The 18,545-nt window shown below is 27.0% G+C and overlaps 1 protein-coding gene and 3 non-coding genes across 4 annotated transcripts in view; all 4 read left to right on the forward strand.

Annotated features, from left to right (window-relative positions):
- Positions 1-1,041: 1,041 nt before the first annotated feature.
- On the forward strand, positions 1,042-1,114 carry Trnav-cac (transfer RNA valine (anticodon CAC)). Its single transcript has one exon. It is a non-coding gene; the product is annotated as a tRNA-Val (tRNA).
- A 521-nt stretch (positions 1,115-1,635) lies between these two features.
- Trnal-caa (transfer RNA leucine (anticodon CAA)) lies at positions 1,636-1,760 on the forward strand. Its single transcript has 2 exons — positions 1,636-1,673; positions 1,716-1,760. It is a non-coding gene; the product is annotated as a tRNA-Leu (tRNA).
- Positions 1,761-7,206: 5,446 nt separating this feature from the next.
- LOC127283561 (uncharacterized) overlaps positions 7,207-18,545 on the forward strand; it is a 145,912-nt gene continuing 134,573 nt past the window's right edge. The window contains exons 1-2 of the mRNA XM_051308519.1: positions 7,207-7,367; positions 14,628-14,699. Of these exons, the coding sequence (XP_051164476.1) occupies positions 14,667-14,699 (33 nt within the window). The 5' untranslated portion in view covers positions 7,207-7,367; positions 14,628-14,666. The remainder of the gene's footprint in view (positions 7,368-14,627; positions 14,700-18,545) is intronic.
- Positions 9,174-9,245, forward strand: Trnae-cuc (transfer RNA glutamic acid (anticodon CUC)). The gene has a single exon. It is a non-coding gene; the product is annotated as a tRNA-Glu (tRNA).

An 18,545-nucleotide genomic window follows, 5' to 3' on the forward strand; every position in this document is an offset into this window, starting at 1 on the left:
TTAAATTATAAACAATTGTTAAATTTCATAAAAATTTTAATTGAAAAATAGTTCAAGATAATTGAATTTGTGAAGAATTTCATTAAAATTATTAAAAATAATTAATTTAGTAAAGAATTTTTTTTAGTTAAAAATTTATTAAATAATTGAAATAAAGAAGATTTGAAGAAGATCTGCATTGTATACTAAAAAACGTATTTTGTTTAAAAATTTTGTAAAAAAAATGTAAAAAAAGTCGAAAACTCGCATTTTATTAAAATAAGTCGAAAAAAGTCGTATAATTCGAGGTCTGTTGTTATTATTATTATTTATAATAAAAAAGTTAAGAAAAAAAGGTACTATGGATTTTTTAAAATAATAATAATAATAATAATAATAATAATTTAAAATTTCAAGGAACTTAAAAAATTTATTCTTATGGCAACACTAAAAATGTATTTTGTAAATCAAATTTTACGAGTTCTTATTTAAGCCATTTTTCTAATTTGATTTTGTTAATGCAATATAATGAAAAATGTTTATTAATATTTAATTATATTTCAATATTATTTATTTTTTTATAATTTTTGTCCAAAACGAATGTTTTTTCGACAAATAACGAGTTTTGCAGGAAAAAAAATCTTCATTAGTTTTCAAGAAAAATTTGAATTTTGTAAAAAGTAAACGGTGCTCAAGTAAACGTTTATGATAAACAATTTTTAAAGAAATAATTTTTTACAATAAAAAATTTTATAAATTTTTTCCTGAAATAAATTTCTTTATTTATTCATCAACAAATTATTAAAAAAATATTATTTTTTTAATTAAACTATTTTATAATTTTCCGTGTTAAATAAAAATTAAGTACTAATCGTTTATCATAAACGTTGCGAACTTCAGCATCGTAAAAGTAACAGTTTTTATTTCACTTGATCACAAACTTTCTAATAGTAATAAAAAAAAATATTAAAATTTAAATAAAAATTAAAAATTGTAGATAAAGTCAAATTCTACTTTATCTTTTGTAAAGTAGGTATTGCTATAAATTGAAAGCATTCAGCAGTTTCCGTAGTGTAGTGGTTATCACGTGTGCTTCACACGCACAAGGCCCCCGGTTCGATCCCGGGCGGAAACATTTTTTAAAAATTTTTATTCTTGATTTACAATAATTCTTTCTGTAAAATATCATATTTAAAAACTTTTTGCGAGCTTATTTTGTTTTCTTTCCCTTTTTTTACCAACCCCACATAACCTCGGCATGCGGAAGCCGAGGTATCTGTATACAGATTTCCCAAAAGTCCCTAAGCAAAAAAAAAGTTAAGTTACATAGTAGTTTGTACTATAGTATGTAATTAGTTTTTAAACGTCACTGCTACAATGAAGACGTTCGCTATCAATAACATCTGATTAAAAGTTTTGATTTTATTTTTTCGGTGTAATTATTTTATATTTTTTATTGTCAAAAACTATTATTCATTTTTTTAAAAATATTTTTTAATAAATTTATAGTTTTGAAGAGGGCAGCTGTCCTGCCGAAACGTAAAATGATTGTGTTTAATTTTATACCTTTAACTTGAAGTGATTGTTAATCCACCTAATTTTTAATATTAAGTTTATAGGGTTGATGGTAATCGAAATTTAAGAAAAAACCGATATGTCAGGATGGCCGAGCGGTCTAAGGCGCCAGACTCAAGGTTTAGTACCTTCTCAGTCAAAAACTGAGTGTTTGATGGGCATTCTGGTCCTCTATGAGGGCGTGGGTTCGAATCCCACTTCTGACAAATTTTTTATGTTTTAAAACAATGTTTTTTTTAAAGAAATTATTAAAACATACATTTAATAACTTTAAAAAAAATTAACTATTAAACTGTGTATAGTAATAATAAAATTAATGCTAGAGACATATTTTTTGGCATTTGAATCAAATAATTATATTATTATTGCTAAAGAAACGATATTATTAAATTAAAAATAATCAACTTATGTATTTTTTTCATTAGAATTAAATGTATTGTTTTAATTCATTAAACAGAAGGTTAAATATCATTTAAAATTAATCTTCAGTGTAAATTAGTCTCCTTTTTCGCATATGTTTTATATACAAATTAAGCGTCCTGATTTTGGAATAGGAACTTTCAATAATAAAACTGATATTCATGATATTCACACGAGAGAACTTTTAGAGAAAATGAATTTAATTTTAATACATCCCTAAAATGGTGATTAACACGATAAAATTGATAGCAGTTTCTTAAAACACAATTTCTCAATTAAATTACACCACTTTTTCACAGTAGAATTTCATAAAGTTGAAACTTCCTGCATGATAATGGAGCAATGCATGATCCAACAAATCGAGGAATTGTAACAGTGACAGACACTGTTCATCAGTGCCGCATTAACCACTGTGTCACCCCGGTGTAACTTTCATAGTCACAGGGCCGGAACAAATTTAATGTCGCCCTATACTTAATTTGAAATAATGAAATTCAAATCGCAGTAATATCTCATTTAATAAAATTAAATGATGATATATTAATTAATAATTGCCGGAAGTTAAAAAGGAATGAATTGACTTAAAAGAATATATATATTTAATAAAATATAGGAATAGAAATAAGTTATAAAAGAAATAATATTAAGAAAACAATTGTTATTTATTGTCAATTTTATTGATAAATTACGATGATGAAAATTATAATTAAATTGATGATGATTAATAATAATTAATAATAATTAAAGGTAATTAACGTAAATTGGTAAAATTAAGAATGTTTAGTCGCTCGGGTATCTTTCGAGAATAAAACACAAAAATTATTTATTTAAAAACAAGAATAGAAATATTTATTATAAAATTTAATTTGCTCTCCGAGCGTGGTTGTGCTCAGGACGAGAATTAGGTAAAGACTAAATGAAAAAATGGCGACAGGGTTTTCAAAGCGTCGTTTGGGAAAAGAGAAAAACGATAAAATTAAGGAAAATTATTGTAGTTGAACGAGGATGGAGAAGGTGTAAAAAGAGAGGGTAAGAAGTGTATACAGAGTATATTGCCGTGCTACTTGAACGGACCGATTTTATGATAGGGTCGGCCGTAAGTACCTAGGAAAGGATGGCATGATCGTCAGGCCAGCAAGAGAGCTCACTTTAAGAAGTACAAAAATTTAAATATTGAAAATATACATTAAATATTCTGAGCACAACCATATTGCAAATACATAGAATTACAAGTATTAATGAAAATGTAGTATTAATACATATTGTTTGTGTGTGTGTATTTGTGTACATGTTTGTGCATTTTTAGATTAGTGTATATATGGGTGATTCTTCACGTAGCGCACGATTAGGTGTCTGAAACTTTAAAAATAGTTTTTTATCGAAATGGTAAATATCAATACATATTTTTGAAGATAAAGTGTCAAGAAATAAATATCCATGGTGGTCCGGAAAAATTTTTTATAATTTTTTTATTTTTTTAAACAAATTAAAAAAAAATTCATTGATTGTTGAATTCTATATAAAATTGTTGAAATTTGATTTAAAATGTTTATGGGAATTTTTGGGGTAATTCACAAAAATATATAGTATAGCGCGAAAGACAATTAAAAATTTTATTTCAGTAATTTATGGATATTTATGCGGTAATTTATGGAAATTTATATGGTAATTTATAGAAATTTTGGCTATAATTCATAAAAATATGTAAAGCATAAATCGCAATTAAAAATTTTAATTTCGGTAATTTATGGAAATTTTCTCAGTAATTTACAAAAATATATATTATAGCGCGAACGACAATTAAAAATTTTATTTTGGTAATTTATGCGGTAATTTATGGAAATTTATAGAAATTTATTTGGTAAGTTATAGTAAACTTACCGGAGCTATGATAGTTTATAATAAATATTTTTAATTTTGTTTGTTTCATTGTGTATTAAACTTGGACTAGTGACGGTCGAAATTTTGTGGCGGGTGAAGACGCTGGGGTCGGTCGAACCGGAATATAGATATTTGAATGCAATAAACAAAATAATATATAATGATATTAAAACTCATAACAGTTTACTTAATAACAAACATAGTATAAAATTTATTTAATAAAATATATGTCTTATTTGAACCTAAAATATAAAGTCGGCACATTTGGCAAGAAAGAGAAAATATGTATTACTATATTTGAATTGAAAAGATCTCAGGCCTGCGCATGGTCAACATGTTGTTACGAGCCGAGTTACCTTTTATTACGCAACTCTAAAATTGGAATATGATTGGCTGGATTCTCTTTAGTTAAATCCTTTAAGAAGGAAGCGGGAAGGTTTAAATAAAAGATTATTAATTTCCGATACAACGGAAGGGAAACCCGTTCAAAGGAAGAATAATTATTAGTTCTTCCTTCGAAGGTAAAACCCTGTAAATTTATTAATATGATAGAATACAAGCTGACTAAGGAGTTTAGAAAACAACCTTTCAAGTCAGAGTCAAGATTAGAACTAACTTAGAGAGTTTTTGGTCCAGCGGAGTCGCTCTCCGCTTTTGGGTCCATTTTGAGTTTGTGCGCATGCTTCACTATGGAGCGTATAAGGTTATTCAAGTTGGGTGGGGGAAAGCCAAGATGGTTGCTTGCTGGTGCACCTATCAGCCTATCAGCATTCATTCCCACGAGAAATTTCTCGTGGGAATGAATGCTGATAGGCTGATAGGTGCACCAGCAAGCAACCATCTTGGCTTTCCCCCACCCAACTTGAATAACCTTATTCGCTACTCCTATACGTGTATCACTTCACTAACACTTATCACATCGTTCTTAAGTGTTACTTATACGTTCACACATACATAAGAGAGATTATACATATTCTCTCCCATCATACAACATACTATTTATTAAAATATAATAAACATTAATCATCACAACATTACATGGTTAATCCATAATTATATTATTATAATATAATTATAATAATATTAAATTATAATATTCTGATAATCAATTATTAATTAATTAACAATATTAATAACGCTTACATACAAATGTGTAAATATACTAAAACATGTGCATAAACAATTATTTAATTATTTATTGCTTTCTTATACAAAGCATTTCTGTTGTAGACTTCGTCTATTGTTTAGCCTGTACGCGACTTTTCTATTGAAGGTAGTAAAAGTCCGTGTCTGGTCAACATGTGTTTAGTGTCCCTTTTTTTTATAGAAAGGATCACATTTTTTCAAGTGGTTTTTATGACGTTCTAGGATTACATTTTAGAATTGAAATAAGAGGAAATATGTGAATATATTTTCTCTTATTTATTTGTACTGATTTACGACATTTCTCTTTTAATCTTTTATGTTGCTAAAAGAAATACGATATTGAAATAAACTTAAAAGTTCAACAGAAATATTTTAGAATTAGTCATGCTATTTCTTTTATGTGAAAAACTCTATTTTATTTATTATGAGAAAATGTTAAGAGTAATATAAAATGTTTTATAATTACACTTATTTAAGGTTATTTAAATCGTAACTTTAATCATATCGTATCGTTCATTCGATACCTCGAAATGATTCGAGCGAGAATATAGTCGCTCGTTACAATGTGTTTGCAATTCTCGAGGGCTGCGTTTACTTTTCTATTATACATTTTTTTTATTAGTTTTCTAACTTTCCAAAGGATAGTAGTTTGCGTCTCTTAACTCAACGTCCTTTTTTTTGTTGACGAATCACAGGCCTTTTTTTTTCCGTGTAGAATTTAACTCGAGAAATCTTAAGGAAAATTTATGGCTTTTACTCTTATTACAATACAGTTTTAAGTTGAGATCGACATTTTTTCACGATGAAACGTCGAGAAATTCTATCTAGAAAATATAAAAATGTTTAGGTTTTAAATTTCTCGAGTTTTAAATGTGACAACAAATAATCTTTGTTAGTCCGAAGGTTTCTTATTTATATTTTACGATTCCGCTGACGCATAGACATATGAGACTCGAGTGATTTTCAGTTGGTTTTTAAAGGGCCTATTCTGCCGTGTTTTCTAAAAACTTAGGTAACTGCAAAAAAATCGAAAAATGAGTTTTTTATATCGTTGGAATCGTGGAAAAAAGATACACCTGTTAATGCAAATTATTTTTAAAAATTGTTAATATTATTAATAATAATTTTTGCATAAATAATTGAAAATACCGGTAACTGCAAAAATTGATGAGTGATAATTTGAGAAACTTAGGTAACTGCTATAAAAACTTGGGTGTCTTTGGGTGTTGTGACGTATTTTGTAGGTCGTGATTTGAAGAACTTAGGTAACTGCACCAGTGCCTAAGTTTCTCAAAACACGGACCTCATTTTTCGAGCCCTCGTCGCATGGAAAACTTAGGTAACTACAGAGTGCTATCAGAGCACTGTAGTTACCTAAGTTTTCTATGCGACGAGGCCTCGAAAAAGGAGGTCCGTGTTTTGAAGGACCAAGTAACTGCAAAATCTTATACATTTCTTTAAAATTACAATGTTTTTTGTGCAATTAATAATTTATAATGACAATAAATAATGAAATAAAAAACTCCAATACTATATATATATATATATATATATATATATATATATATATATATATATATATATAATTATACCTAAATAATAATTTATCAATTATTGAAAAATTAAGTATTAATTTTAATAAATAACATAAAAGCATTAATAAATTAAGAAAATGAAGTTCAGTAATATGTTTATTTCATGATTAATATATAATTAATTTAGTTCAATTATTTAAAAAATTAAAATCGTTTTTAATTATTTAAATAAACGTTAATAAAGCAGCGAACTACATTACCTACAATAATTTGACTTTAATATTGTATAATTAAAATAAATTCAATCATATAGTTTAATATTTGTAAAAAACAATAATTATAATGATAACTTTCGCATCTTATTAAATAATTACACTTTATTATTTATTATTTTTTTTTATTTATTTTTATTTTATTTCATATAATTATTTAATATATTTTTACTATTTTTTAATTTAATTTAATTTATTTTTTTTAATTTTATTTATGTATTTTATTTTATTTTATATTATTATTTAATATATTCTGAGTTAATACAATATTTGACTCTAATATTGTATAATTAAAATAAATTTAACCATAAAATTAAATATTTGTAAAAAACAATAATTATAGTGACAACTTTCGCAGCTTATTAAATAATTATAGTTTATTATTTAATATCTTTTTACTATTTTTTGCCCAGAAAGATGAAAATTCTTATATATTCCCTGCAGTTACCTAAGTTTTCTGTGCGACGAGAGGCCTAATACGGGCGCTCGTAGCACGAGGGACCAAGTAACTACCAGTTACCTAAGTTTCTCGTGCGACGACCCTCGAATCAGCATACCGGTAACTACATTTTTAATAATTTATTGAATGTTTAAACAAATACAACATTTATTTTTACATAATTAAAAAGAATAAATTTATACGAATCGAAGGAACAAAACGGCATTTAAAAATTTTAATTAGGCTTTGCGGTATATATCAATGAAGTTTAAACAGTTTTTCGCGTTTTTCTCGAAATCTTTCATTCTGCAGTTACCTAAGTTTTTAGAAAACACGGCAGTATTGCTATCTCTCTTCTCGTTAGAGAGAGACGAACTCACGCATTCCGTGTCTCACTTTTCGTCAGTGATGGGTTGTGACGCGTCACACGAAGTTTTGTACGTATAATACGTTTTCGACGTAATATACGTATAAAATGTATAAAACCATGTAGAAAACCACTGACATTTTGACATCTAATGATCCTCTGATTTTTGCCATAACGAATTTTTCTTATCATTTTTTTAAGAGCTTTCTTATTGTTTATAAAGTTTTGATTTAAAAATTGTTTATTTTGGGAGATACCAAACGACTAGACTGACAATATAATACTTAGAATATAGGTTATGTTATTATGCACGTGGCCCGGTGATCACTCTTATCTGTGAAACCAACTTAGAAATAAAACCGATATAAAAACATTTCAATAATTAAAAATTTTGTTTTATAATTATTAAAATAATTAATAATTACCTAAATTTTGTTTATATTAACAACTTTCTCTTTCAATAGTGTAAAGTAATGAATGATGTATTTTAATGAAGAATTTAAAATTGCCGCACTTAAATCAAGTGATCAAATGTAATATATACATCGTGTAGAAAACTTGGCACGTAATATACGTAGTATTATACACGTAGAAAACCACGTATTATACGTACCCATCACTGCTTTTCGTGCAAGAGAAAAGTATCTCAGTTTACAGGAATCGTCATTATCGTGCTGCGATCCCCACAACTCCCTGCATGATTCTGCCATCTGGCGGTGTCTGGACTCTGAACGAAATGAACTTCCTACAAACTGTCATTAATATTACCAGATATTATTTTCTTATTTAATTAATTGGTATTTTATGTTTAGTTGAAATATTTTCAAATCAATATTAATTTCACTAAATTTTACTTTAAGGTTGGAAATTATCCCCTTTAAGTAAAGGTATTTTCATCTACAATTTTTATGTAGAAGACTTCTTCTTGAATTATTGTGTGTCAGTTCATCCAGATATTTCGAGTTTGAGTATGACGTCAGATATCTGGAGGGAAAACAAACAGACGACACAATATGTTATTCTTATGGTGAAAAAAATTTGTTTCCACTTTTATCAATTTTACTCATATTTTAAACATGGAAAACGGTTGTTGACATATTATAAAAATAAAATGTGTGTTGATAATTAACTTTCTTATATATTTGATTCAATTGCATTGGTAGATTCTCTGAATTCGTGATAAAATATAAATTTTGAGGTTAGGAGTGTTTGTTTACTAAGCTTATTTTACATTTTAACAGCATTATTAAACAATATCTAGTGCGCATATTAAAAAAAATATATTTTAAGTGGAAATTATCACAGCAGTAAAAGATTTCAAGATATTAAACAAACATCCCTAACCTAAAAAGTTATATTTAATTACAAATTCAGAGATTCAACCAATGCAATTGGATCAAATACATTGCATATTTAATTAGCAAAACACTATTTATTTTTACTCTAACGTCACAAGTGGCACAGCCTAATTGGACAATAATTTTCACTTGTTCTTTTCTTGTGAACTGATCTTAAATCTTTCATGGTTTTCCTCGACCTTTGACTCAGTTTTCATATGGTCCGGTATGGTCTAGTGGTTAGGATACCTGGCTCTCACCCAGGAGGCTCGGGTTCGATTCCCGGTACCGGAAATTTTTTTGTAATTTTTAATGAAAAAAATTATATTTAATTTTTTATAATTAAAAATATTTTTAAATTTAAAAATTGTGAGTTTTTCAATAATATTTGATATTTTCTGTAAAATATTTAATTTTTTTTTTACAAAATTTATTTTTAAACAATTTTTGTAAATAAATATTAATATCTGTTTATGGTATGAATATTTATATCCAGTTCTTTATGGACTGTGGGAAAAATGTCTAAATAAAAATTGTGTCATTTTTAAATTTATTATTTTTATTTTATATATTTATAAATTTATAACTAATTTAAATATTTATTTTATTAATGGTTTTAAATAATATCTTTTTATTTGATTTCTTTTTTACTCGTAATGAGAATCATGTATTTGTAAATAAAAATAATAGAACCCATATATTTATATAAATTGCTGGCCAGAATGGAGAATTAAAAACTATTCGTTTTATTAATGAAATGAAAATAAGATTTTGATATCTTCATATATTGATTTCTATAAATTTAATTGGTTTTTCGTATATGTATCGGTATTAATTTCTTTGGCATATATGAAAAATTGCACGCCCTATGGATGTAATCATTATCGATAATTAGAGCGCGAACTCAGACAAATGGCTGATCAACTTTTATGTTGATGAAAATTGGAGCACGTGAAAATGTCCGAGCAAAAGTAAAACCAAGAAAGCATTAATTATACTTATATATATATTTTTGATATTGACATCTGTACTTATTAATATTGTAAATTGATTAATATTTACTATAAATAATTTCTAGATTACTAATATTGTTTCAAATTATCAAATGAAAAATATAAAAAATAGAATACGAAAAAAATGTTAAATTAAAGAAGAAGTAAATTTCAAATCATTCTACACATTCATTCACATAATTCAACAAAAATGACGAAAAGCGTTTGTTAATCTAAAATTGAATTTTTAATTTTGATATTAATTTTATTAAGAGCATTTGAACCTTCGTGACGTCACAAATCATGGCGCATGACACGCAAACTTCTCAGGTATGTGAAAAGCACAATTTTGAATATTTTTTAAAAAAACCTTTTGGAAAATGTTCAGAGAAACATAGCCTATGTCTGTTATGTGCGAAAAATTCAAAATTTTGCGTTTAAAACGTTTTTTAAACAATGCCTACATATAAGCAATTCGTGTATTTTTCCTTACTTGTGACAACCAACTTAAACATTGTTTAAAAAACGTTTTATACGCAAAATTTTGAATTTTTCGCACATAACAGACATAGTCTATGTTTCTCTGAACATTTTCCAAAAGGTTTTTTTAAAAAATATTCAAAATTGTGTTTTTCACATACCTGAGAAGTTTGCGTGTCATGCGCCATGATTTGTGACCTTAACATTGTTTAAAAAACGTTTTAAACGCAAAATTTTGAATTTTCCGCATATAACAGACAGAGTCTATGTTATTCTGAACATTTTCCAAAAGGTTTTTTTAAAAAATATTCAAAATTGTGCTTTTCACATACCTGAGAAGTTTGCGTGTCATGCGCCATGATTTGTGACGTCACGAAGGTTCAAATGCTCTTAAATAAAATTATATTAAAATATTGTGTTAGAAAATTAAATTTAAAAAATGAAATAAATATTCACTTAAACTAAATAATTTTTGTATTTGAAACAAAACATACTATTATACATTGATTCAAGTAATATAATTATTTATAATGCAAATAAATATTTATTTGATAATAGTGATGTAACCGATTATTTGAATCAAATAAGATTTTTTTTTTCGATGTTGTTTTGAAAGTCATAATAAACATAAACAAAAAAGCTTCTAAGAAGCATAAGATGTCGTTTCTGTAGAACACATCCGGTTTTTACAACTTCATTGTTAGAAGAAAAAACATGTTGTTGTTTTACTATAGGACGTTTACTGCGCCGCACTCTTAAGATTATGCATTTCTTGCCACAAAAAGTTCTTTGGACATATAGAAGCAACCTGCCGTTCGTCTGTCAAAGAAGAAAGCGAAGAAACAGACAAGTCTAATCATTCATGAATGAGCGATCGGAATCATTTGAACTCAACTGACCTTGCTGCAGTCAAGTCTGCAAATTACTTTGTCACAAAATAAACATAAAAAAAAATCTCACTAAACATATTAACTGAAATCGACAGAGTAAATAATATATATATATATATATATATATATATATACAAAGGTTATTTTAATGAAATCCATATGACACTCCACGGTGAAAGGGTACGTGCTTAGCTGTTTTTTTGACAGAACTAAACTTTGCAGTAAAAATAAATAAAAGCGACTAGTTTTCGGTACAAATTATTATTATTTAATCATTTATTAGATGCAATATTTTCAGTAAAAAATGCTTTTGATGTTAATTAATCAAAAATAAATCTGTAATAAAGCAAAAACTACCATGAACATAACCTAAAATTTTAAGCAGTTAAACACCTTTAACCGCGTGGAGCGTCACATATACATGATAACGATATTACATCGGTGAAGTTCACAACGTTATCGATCAACGAATGAAAAAAAAATAATCTTCATCCCGAAAGTAATCAATTTTTTTGCCCTCAAATTAAAAAAAAATTAAAACTAAAATCCTAATACACTTAGGTTCCAAAATTTCATTTAAGCGAGATATTAAAAAAATTCAACTTCATCCCATACATTTCTTAAGGTGCTTTTATACCTCCAGTATTTTGGTCAAGCAATCGGCTGGATTGAATTTTCACGGAGAATCAATGAATTTGGCTCTAAAAATATTCCATTTTCATGGTGGAATATTAATCAGAGCCTATCAAATTCAGTGATACAGCCGTAAAAATTCAATCCAGCCTATTGCTTGACCAAAATACTGGAGGTATAAAAGCACCTTTATGATTGTTTGTGCATCGCTTCATCGCTATTTTGAATTTCCCCTACCCAACTTGAACAATCTAATTTTCAGTGTGCTTCAGATTGAAACACTGGTCGCCATATTGTTTATTCCCTATTGAATACTCCTGTCATTGTTTGCACGTTCGTGGGATTTGCAAATTAGGGTACGGTCACACGACTTTTGGAAAAACCATTCTTGTCTTTCTCTCTCCTATTACAGACGCATAAGTTTGTCTCACTCTGCATTTTCCATCTTTGGGAAATGTAAGAAAATGCAGAGTGAGACAATCTTATGCCTCTGTCTTAGGAGAGAGAAAGACAAGAATGGTTTTTCGAAAAGTCGTATGATCGTACCTTTAGTGTTGGTTGCAGTTTTCATGTGTTTGACAAGTAATTTGGATATTTTTTTCGAAATTTTTTATTAATAATAATATCATTGAAATTAACATTATTAAGTGAAAAATGTTTTAGTATGTGCGTGTTATAGGAAAAAAGATGCAAAAGGTGTTTCTTTTCACAAGTAGAGTATACACTGTAAAAAAAAATTTTGTCTTATTTTACGGATTGAACTTGTAATTTTACCAAAATCTGTAACTGAACTTATTTCAAAGCAGTAAATATACAATAACTGATTTAAACTTTATACTTTTAAAGTAGCACATTCGTAATTTTCTGTAAATTTACTACTTTCAGAGTAGTACCAAATATTACCTACTTTCAATGTGACAGAATTACTACCGTATTTGTAATTTTACAGTTTTTTGTAAAAATGCGAACATAACCTAGCCAATTTGCCACCATTTAATTAAGTAAAATCACTGCTTTAAAAGAAGGTAATATTGGTTACTACTCTGAAAGTAGCAAATTTACAGGAAATTTTTTTTACAGTGTACATAATATTTAATATTATTATTGAAGTGTCTAATTTTTAGGTTATGTTTTGTTTGTTTTTTTACATTTTAACATTATAATATTGACATAAAAAGAAAAAATATATAAATTGATGCATATACTTATATTTTGTAATATTCTTCATATCATATGTATATTTACAAATTAGAAAATTTGACTTTAATATTCCTTTAATCTCAGGAACCAGTAATAAACAATTTTTAATTAATAAATTAAACAAAATTTAATTGTAGTATATAGTATTGATATTTGAGGAATTAAATTAAATTATTAGTTAATTATTTAATTATAATTATTAATTAATTAGAAAAATTAAATAAATTTAATACATTTAATTATTTCGTTAAAATATTAAATATGTAACTAATTACTTTATTAATTTAATATATAAATAACTATGTTTTTTTAATATCAATAATAATATCAATTACATTAAAATATTTAAAAATTAAAATTATTGACAATTAATTATTTTGATTTGTTATTCAATATATTTCAATCCTATTAAGTTATTTTAATTCTCTCTCCACTTATGAAAAAACGGAAATAAACAATATGCGGCACTTTCGGTCTTCTAATCGAATTATGGCGATACAATCGCCCATCCATGTTATATAATTAAAGAGATCAGTGGGCAACACTGTATGTAATAAATATAATTTTTCAATATGTACATAAAAAAAAAAAAACTACATACTTTTGTGATATGAAAATTAAATTGACATTAAAAAATGAATAAAAAGACGAATAATGAATAAAAAATTGAATAAACATTTGTGATAATGAGCAATACAAAGATATATATGATATATGTAATCGTGTTGTGAGACTAAATATTTTTTCAAATGTGAAAATTATATAATATCATTTATTTATATTAGCAAATCCCATTTGCTGAAAGATATAACCGGCAATGTAAAACGGTGTGATTTCGTTATTATCAAGATCTTGGAGACCAGATCGAGTTATTAACTACTGCGGTTTCCGCATTAAGATTGCAATTATACTGGTAGAATGTATATTACTCTTTCTAGATTTTTACGCTCAAGATTTTAAATACTCCACTTAACAATTACATTAAAAAAAAATATTATACTTCTATATATATATATATATATATGTGTGTGTGAAGAGTAATATAACATGTTAGTTCTTCATAAGATTATATTTAACTTATAAAAAATAATATATAAGACTTAAAAGTTTTGTAAAATGAAGTAGTTTATTTAAAAATTTAAAAAAATAAAGGATACAAAAAACAGTTTGAAAAATAAGTTTTTAATTCTTAAATTTGCAAAAAATCTAGTAAATTGTTTTTCTTGTTTTTTTATTACATCAAATATTCAAAAAGTTTTAATCGAAAAAAAAGAAATTTAAAAAAAGACTTATTTACAATTGAATGCATTTTTAAAGAAAATTATGAACTTAAAAAAAATTTTTTTTAATATCAAATTTTGAATTTATAACTAGTAATCGGCTAAATAAAAAAATTTGAAAAAAACCATAAAACTGTTTTTTGTATCTAGAGTATTATAGCTACTTCATTTATAATAATCCCTTCAATATTTTTTTTTCAGGTTGTAAACATTTTGAGGAAGGACTACTGTATCTATGAAATGGGATATCTACTGTATCATATCTGTAATTATGTGAGTACTTATTGATATATGATTTATTTGTTATTATTAATTAATTTAGAATACATTAAATAAGCAAGGAGCAAATTTTCAAAAGTAGATAAATCAATTTTTTAAAAAAGTGAATATAAAATATGCAAATTTAATGACGCTGGAGTTACCAACGTTGATTCAACGAATCAACGAACGAATTTTTTGTTTTCAGATTAGTTTAAAGACCAAGAACCAATATTTTATAATTGAAACTTCTTTATTTTGGTCCCAAATACATCCTTAAACAATAAAAATCCACAACCAAGAAAGGAAAATATTCAATCTTATGAAAAAAATTCTTCTCGTTGATTCAACGTTGGTAACTTCAATGTCATCAGATTTATCATATTAATTAAAGACCTTACTAATCGATCTGTCACTATGATGAATTAAAAATATTATTTACGTATATTACGTATGTTTATTATGTCCCAAAAAAATGAAAACAATACATTTTTTAATGGTGCGGGCGCGAATGTATTTTGTGCCCGCATCTATGACGTCAGAGGGCGGGAATGTACTTTGCGTCCGCTTACCCTATCTCTGGGCGGGAATTATACTTACTTTGCGACCGCCTCAAGTGCACGAAATTACACACTTTCCATGCAGGTAGGACAAAATAGTTATTTTCGTATCAAGGGCGCAAAATCGCCTAGGTTTTCTAAATCTCGTCTAAGCCACAATCACCTTTTGCGCCCTTGATACGAACGTAACTTTTTGTCCTGCCTGGACGAAAAGTATGTCGTTTGAGGGCACGACTGTTCTGAAAAGTACAGATAAAAATACAAGAAAAAAATTATTATACATAGCTCTGTATTTTAAGAAAATAGTTTTATTGCAGTTATAGAAACAGTAATTCAAGTATTTAGAAGAATTGTTTATAATTCAATATAATTTAATCGTTAATGACTTTTGAGATCGAAAAAAAATTATCTATACCGCTTTCAGTTTTATATCCCCTCTGATATAAATTAAATTACTAGACAAAAAGTATAAGTTGCATAAGTATGTGTGTGTATGTATGTGTGTGAATATAATACTGTAATATATTATAAACATTAAAATTCCATTAGGCCTTCTTGACCAAAAGAAGCGGGCGTAAAAGTACTTTTACGCCCGCTTGCCTAACCCCGAGCGACAATGAGATACTTTGGGCCCGCTTTAAGTGCCCGAAATGACATACTTTTCGGGCGGGTAGGACAAAAAAAATTTATTAACAAAGGAATTTAAATTTAAATACATATAGGCTTAACCAAGATGATTTAGATTGAAAATTTATAATATTAAACAATTAATGTTTACACAAAAATTGACTTCAAAATCAAAAAGAAATAGGCACATTAAAACAAAATTTGCCGTTTTAATTAGAATGTATTTAGAATGAAGTTGTGCGGTTAAAACTAAATAGTTGTGGTTTTAAAAGCTATTTCGGAATTTTTGCGCAGAAACAAGTTTAAATAAAGTATTGACAGTATGTCATTATGGAGAGATAATGTTCCAAAAAAGGGCATATATAATGTGATAAACTTTGATTATATGAATTCCCTTTAAAAAAAGAATATAATCTGCGTACAATGAGTTTGCAAAATATGAATAACATCGCGAGATATCATGAAACTCATGGACTTTGCTATATCTGATTGCCAAGTACTGAGGTGTCGCTCAGATGGTTGCTTTACCACATGTTACCTAACTGTTGCTCTCTCGTTCGGAACCTTTTTCATTCTCATCTTAGAAAATCATATTGGTCCTTCAAAAAAAAAATCTCTTTCTTAGTTTCTGTAATCATTTTAATGATGGTTCATTAATTATATTATTACTAAGTATTATTATTTATAGTTGTAAATAAATTTTATTATTATCAATATTATTATCATTATTATTATAGTGAACTCTATAAATCTAAAAAGATCACGCATATGTATGATTTTTACAAATGAGAAACTTTTAAATATAAATATAATATTATGTTTTATAGAAAATGAAAAAATGATCAATTCTTGCTGTTCGTTTCTAACAACGATTAATAAAGCTAATTTGCCTATAAAGATCTTAGAAATTTTTAAATTGAATTTTAATGAAATTGCACGGGAAATTAAAATATATATTCATCCTATACTCGTAAATATTACATGAATAAAGAATTTGATTTAAAATATTTTATTCCATAAAAGAATCACTTTTCCATGGTAAAAAGTAATCTGAGCCACTGCGCATCTTTGCTGAAAGTCAATGTGAAGATTACGACCACATCTGTATATAATGTAAACACATAATTACGCCGGTAAAAGTAGCTTACACTCCACTAAAAATGGAAATTGTATGATATCTTCACTTCATCTTCAAACACCTACATTTTATTCACAAACTATTTTACACTATATTTATATTGACAGACTAAAAATTTTTTTAAAGTAACTATTTTAATTGTGTAAAAATTTTTATATTTGTTTTTTTTGCATTAATACATATATATACATTAATTAATACATATATTAATATTATATTAATATATTTTTATTTAGTTTAAATAAAAATCTTATTTGAGACAAATAAAAATTTACTTACACTATAAAGAAAATTTTTATTTGAAATAAAAATAAATAATTATAAAACTCTGAGACAAACATATGTGTGCTGACACGGTGAAAAGGATATTTTTATTTAATTCAAGTAAATTATATTTGCTTTGAATAAAAAAAATAATTTCTTTCATGCAAGTTTTAAAAATGATAAGTTGAAGTTGAACATTAAATGCCAATGACTTGTTTTACATTACAAATATTTATTTATTGTTTTATGGGCCCACACAGCACAACATCTTACACTAGGCCTACAGCAGGCTTACATGTAAGGTTTGTAAGGTAACATCGTAAGCCCATAGTAGACTTACAGTAAACCTAAAATGTCCGCCTTACAGTAAGCTTACATGGTAGGGTCGAGGTAAGCTTACATGGTAGGGTCGAGGTAAGCTTACACGGTAAGGTCGAGGTAAGCTTATGAGTAAAGGCTGTGGTAAGGTTATTATTAAGTTGTAAGGTTGAGGTAAGGTTGTGGTAAGCTTACAAAGTAAGGCAAGTTATATTCAAATAATAATATTAATAATAAATAAATATTCAATAAAAAAATTTTTCTTTTGCCTTATTCTATTTTGGGAACCTATCATTTCGCAGAAAGTTTTGAAAACAAATTTGGGAGGAGTAGGATTCGAACCCGGGACCGAAGTATATACCTAACAACCTAACCAACTGAGCTAAACGGGGAACTGACAATGAGAAAAGTAATCTTACTTTTAAAGTGGAACCAAGAAGATAATCAACTCCTTAAAAGCAAGATTACTTTTCTCATTGTCAGTTCCCCGTTTAGCTCAGTTGGTTAGGTTGTTAGGTATATACTTCGGTCCCGGGTTCGAATCCTACTCCTCCCAAATTTGTTTTCAAAACTTTCTGCGAAATGATAGGTTCCCAAAATAGAATAAGGCAAAAGAAAAATTTTTTTATTGAATATTTATTTATTATTAATATTATTATTTGAATATAACTTGCCTTACCTTGTAAGCTTACCACAACCTTACCTCAACCTTACAACTTAATAATAACCTTACCACAGCCTTTACTCATAAGCTTACCTCGACCTTACCGTGTAAGCTTACCTCGACCCTACCATGTAAGCTTACCTCGACCCTACCATGTAAGCTTACCTCGACCCTACCATGTAAGCTTACCTCGACCTTACCGTGTAAGCTTACCTCGACCTTACCGTGTAAGCTTACCTCGACCCTACCATGTAAGCTTACTGTAAGGCGGACATTTTAGGTTTACTGTA

This window comes from Leptopilina boulardi, unplaced genomic scaffold (assembly GCF_019393585.1).
Source record: "Leptopilina boulardi isolate dan_hultmark-lab unplaced genomic scaffold, ZJU_Lbou_2.1 LbouV2_310, whole genome shotgun sequence".
Taxonomy (NCBI): domain Eukaryota; kingdom Metazoa; phylum Arthropoda; class Insecta; order Hymenoptera; family Figitidae; genus Leptopilina; species Leptopilina boulardi.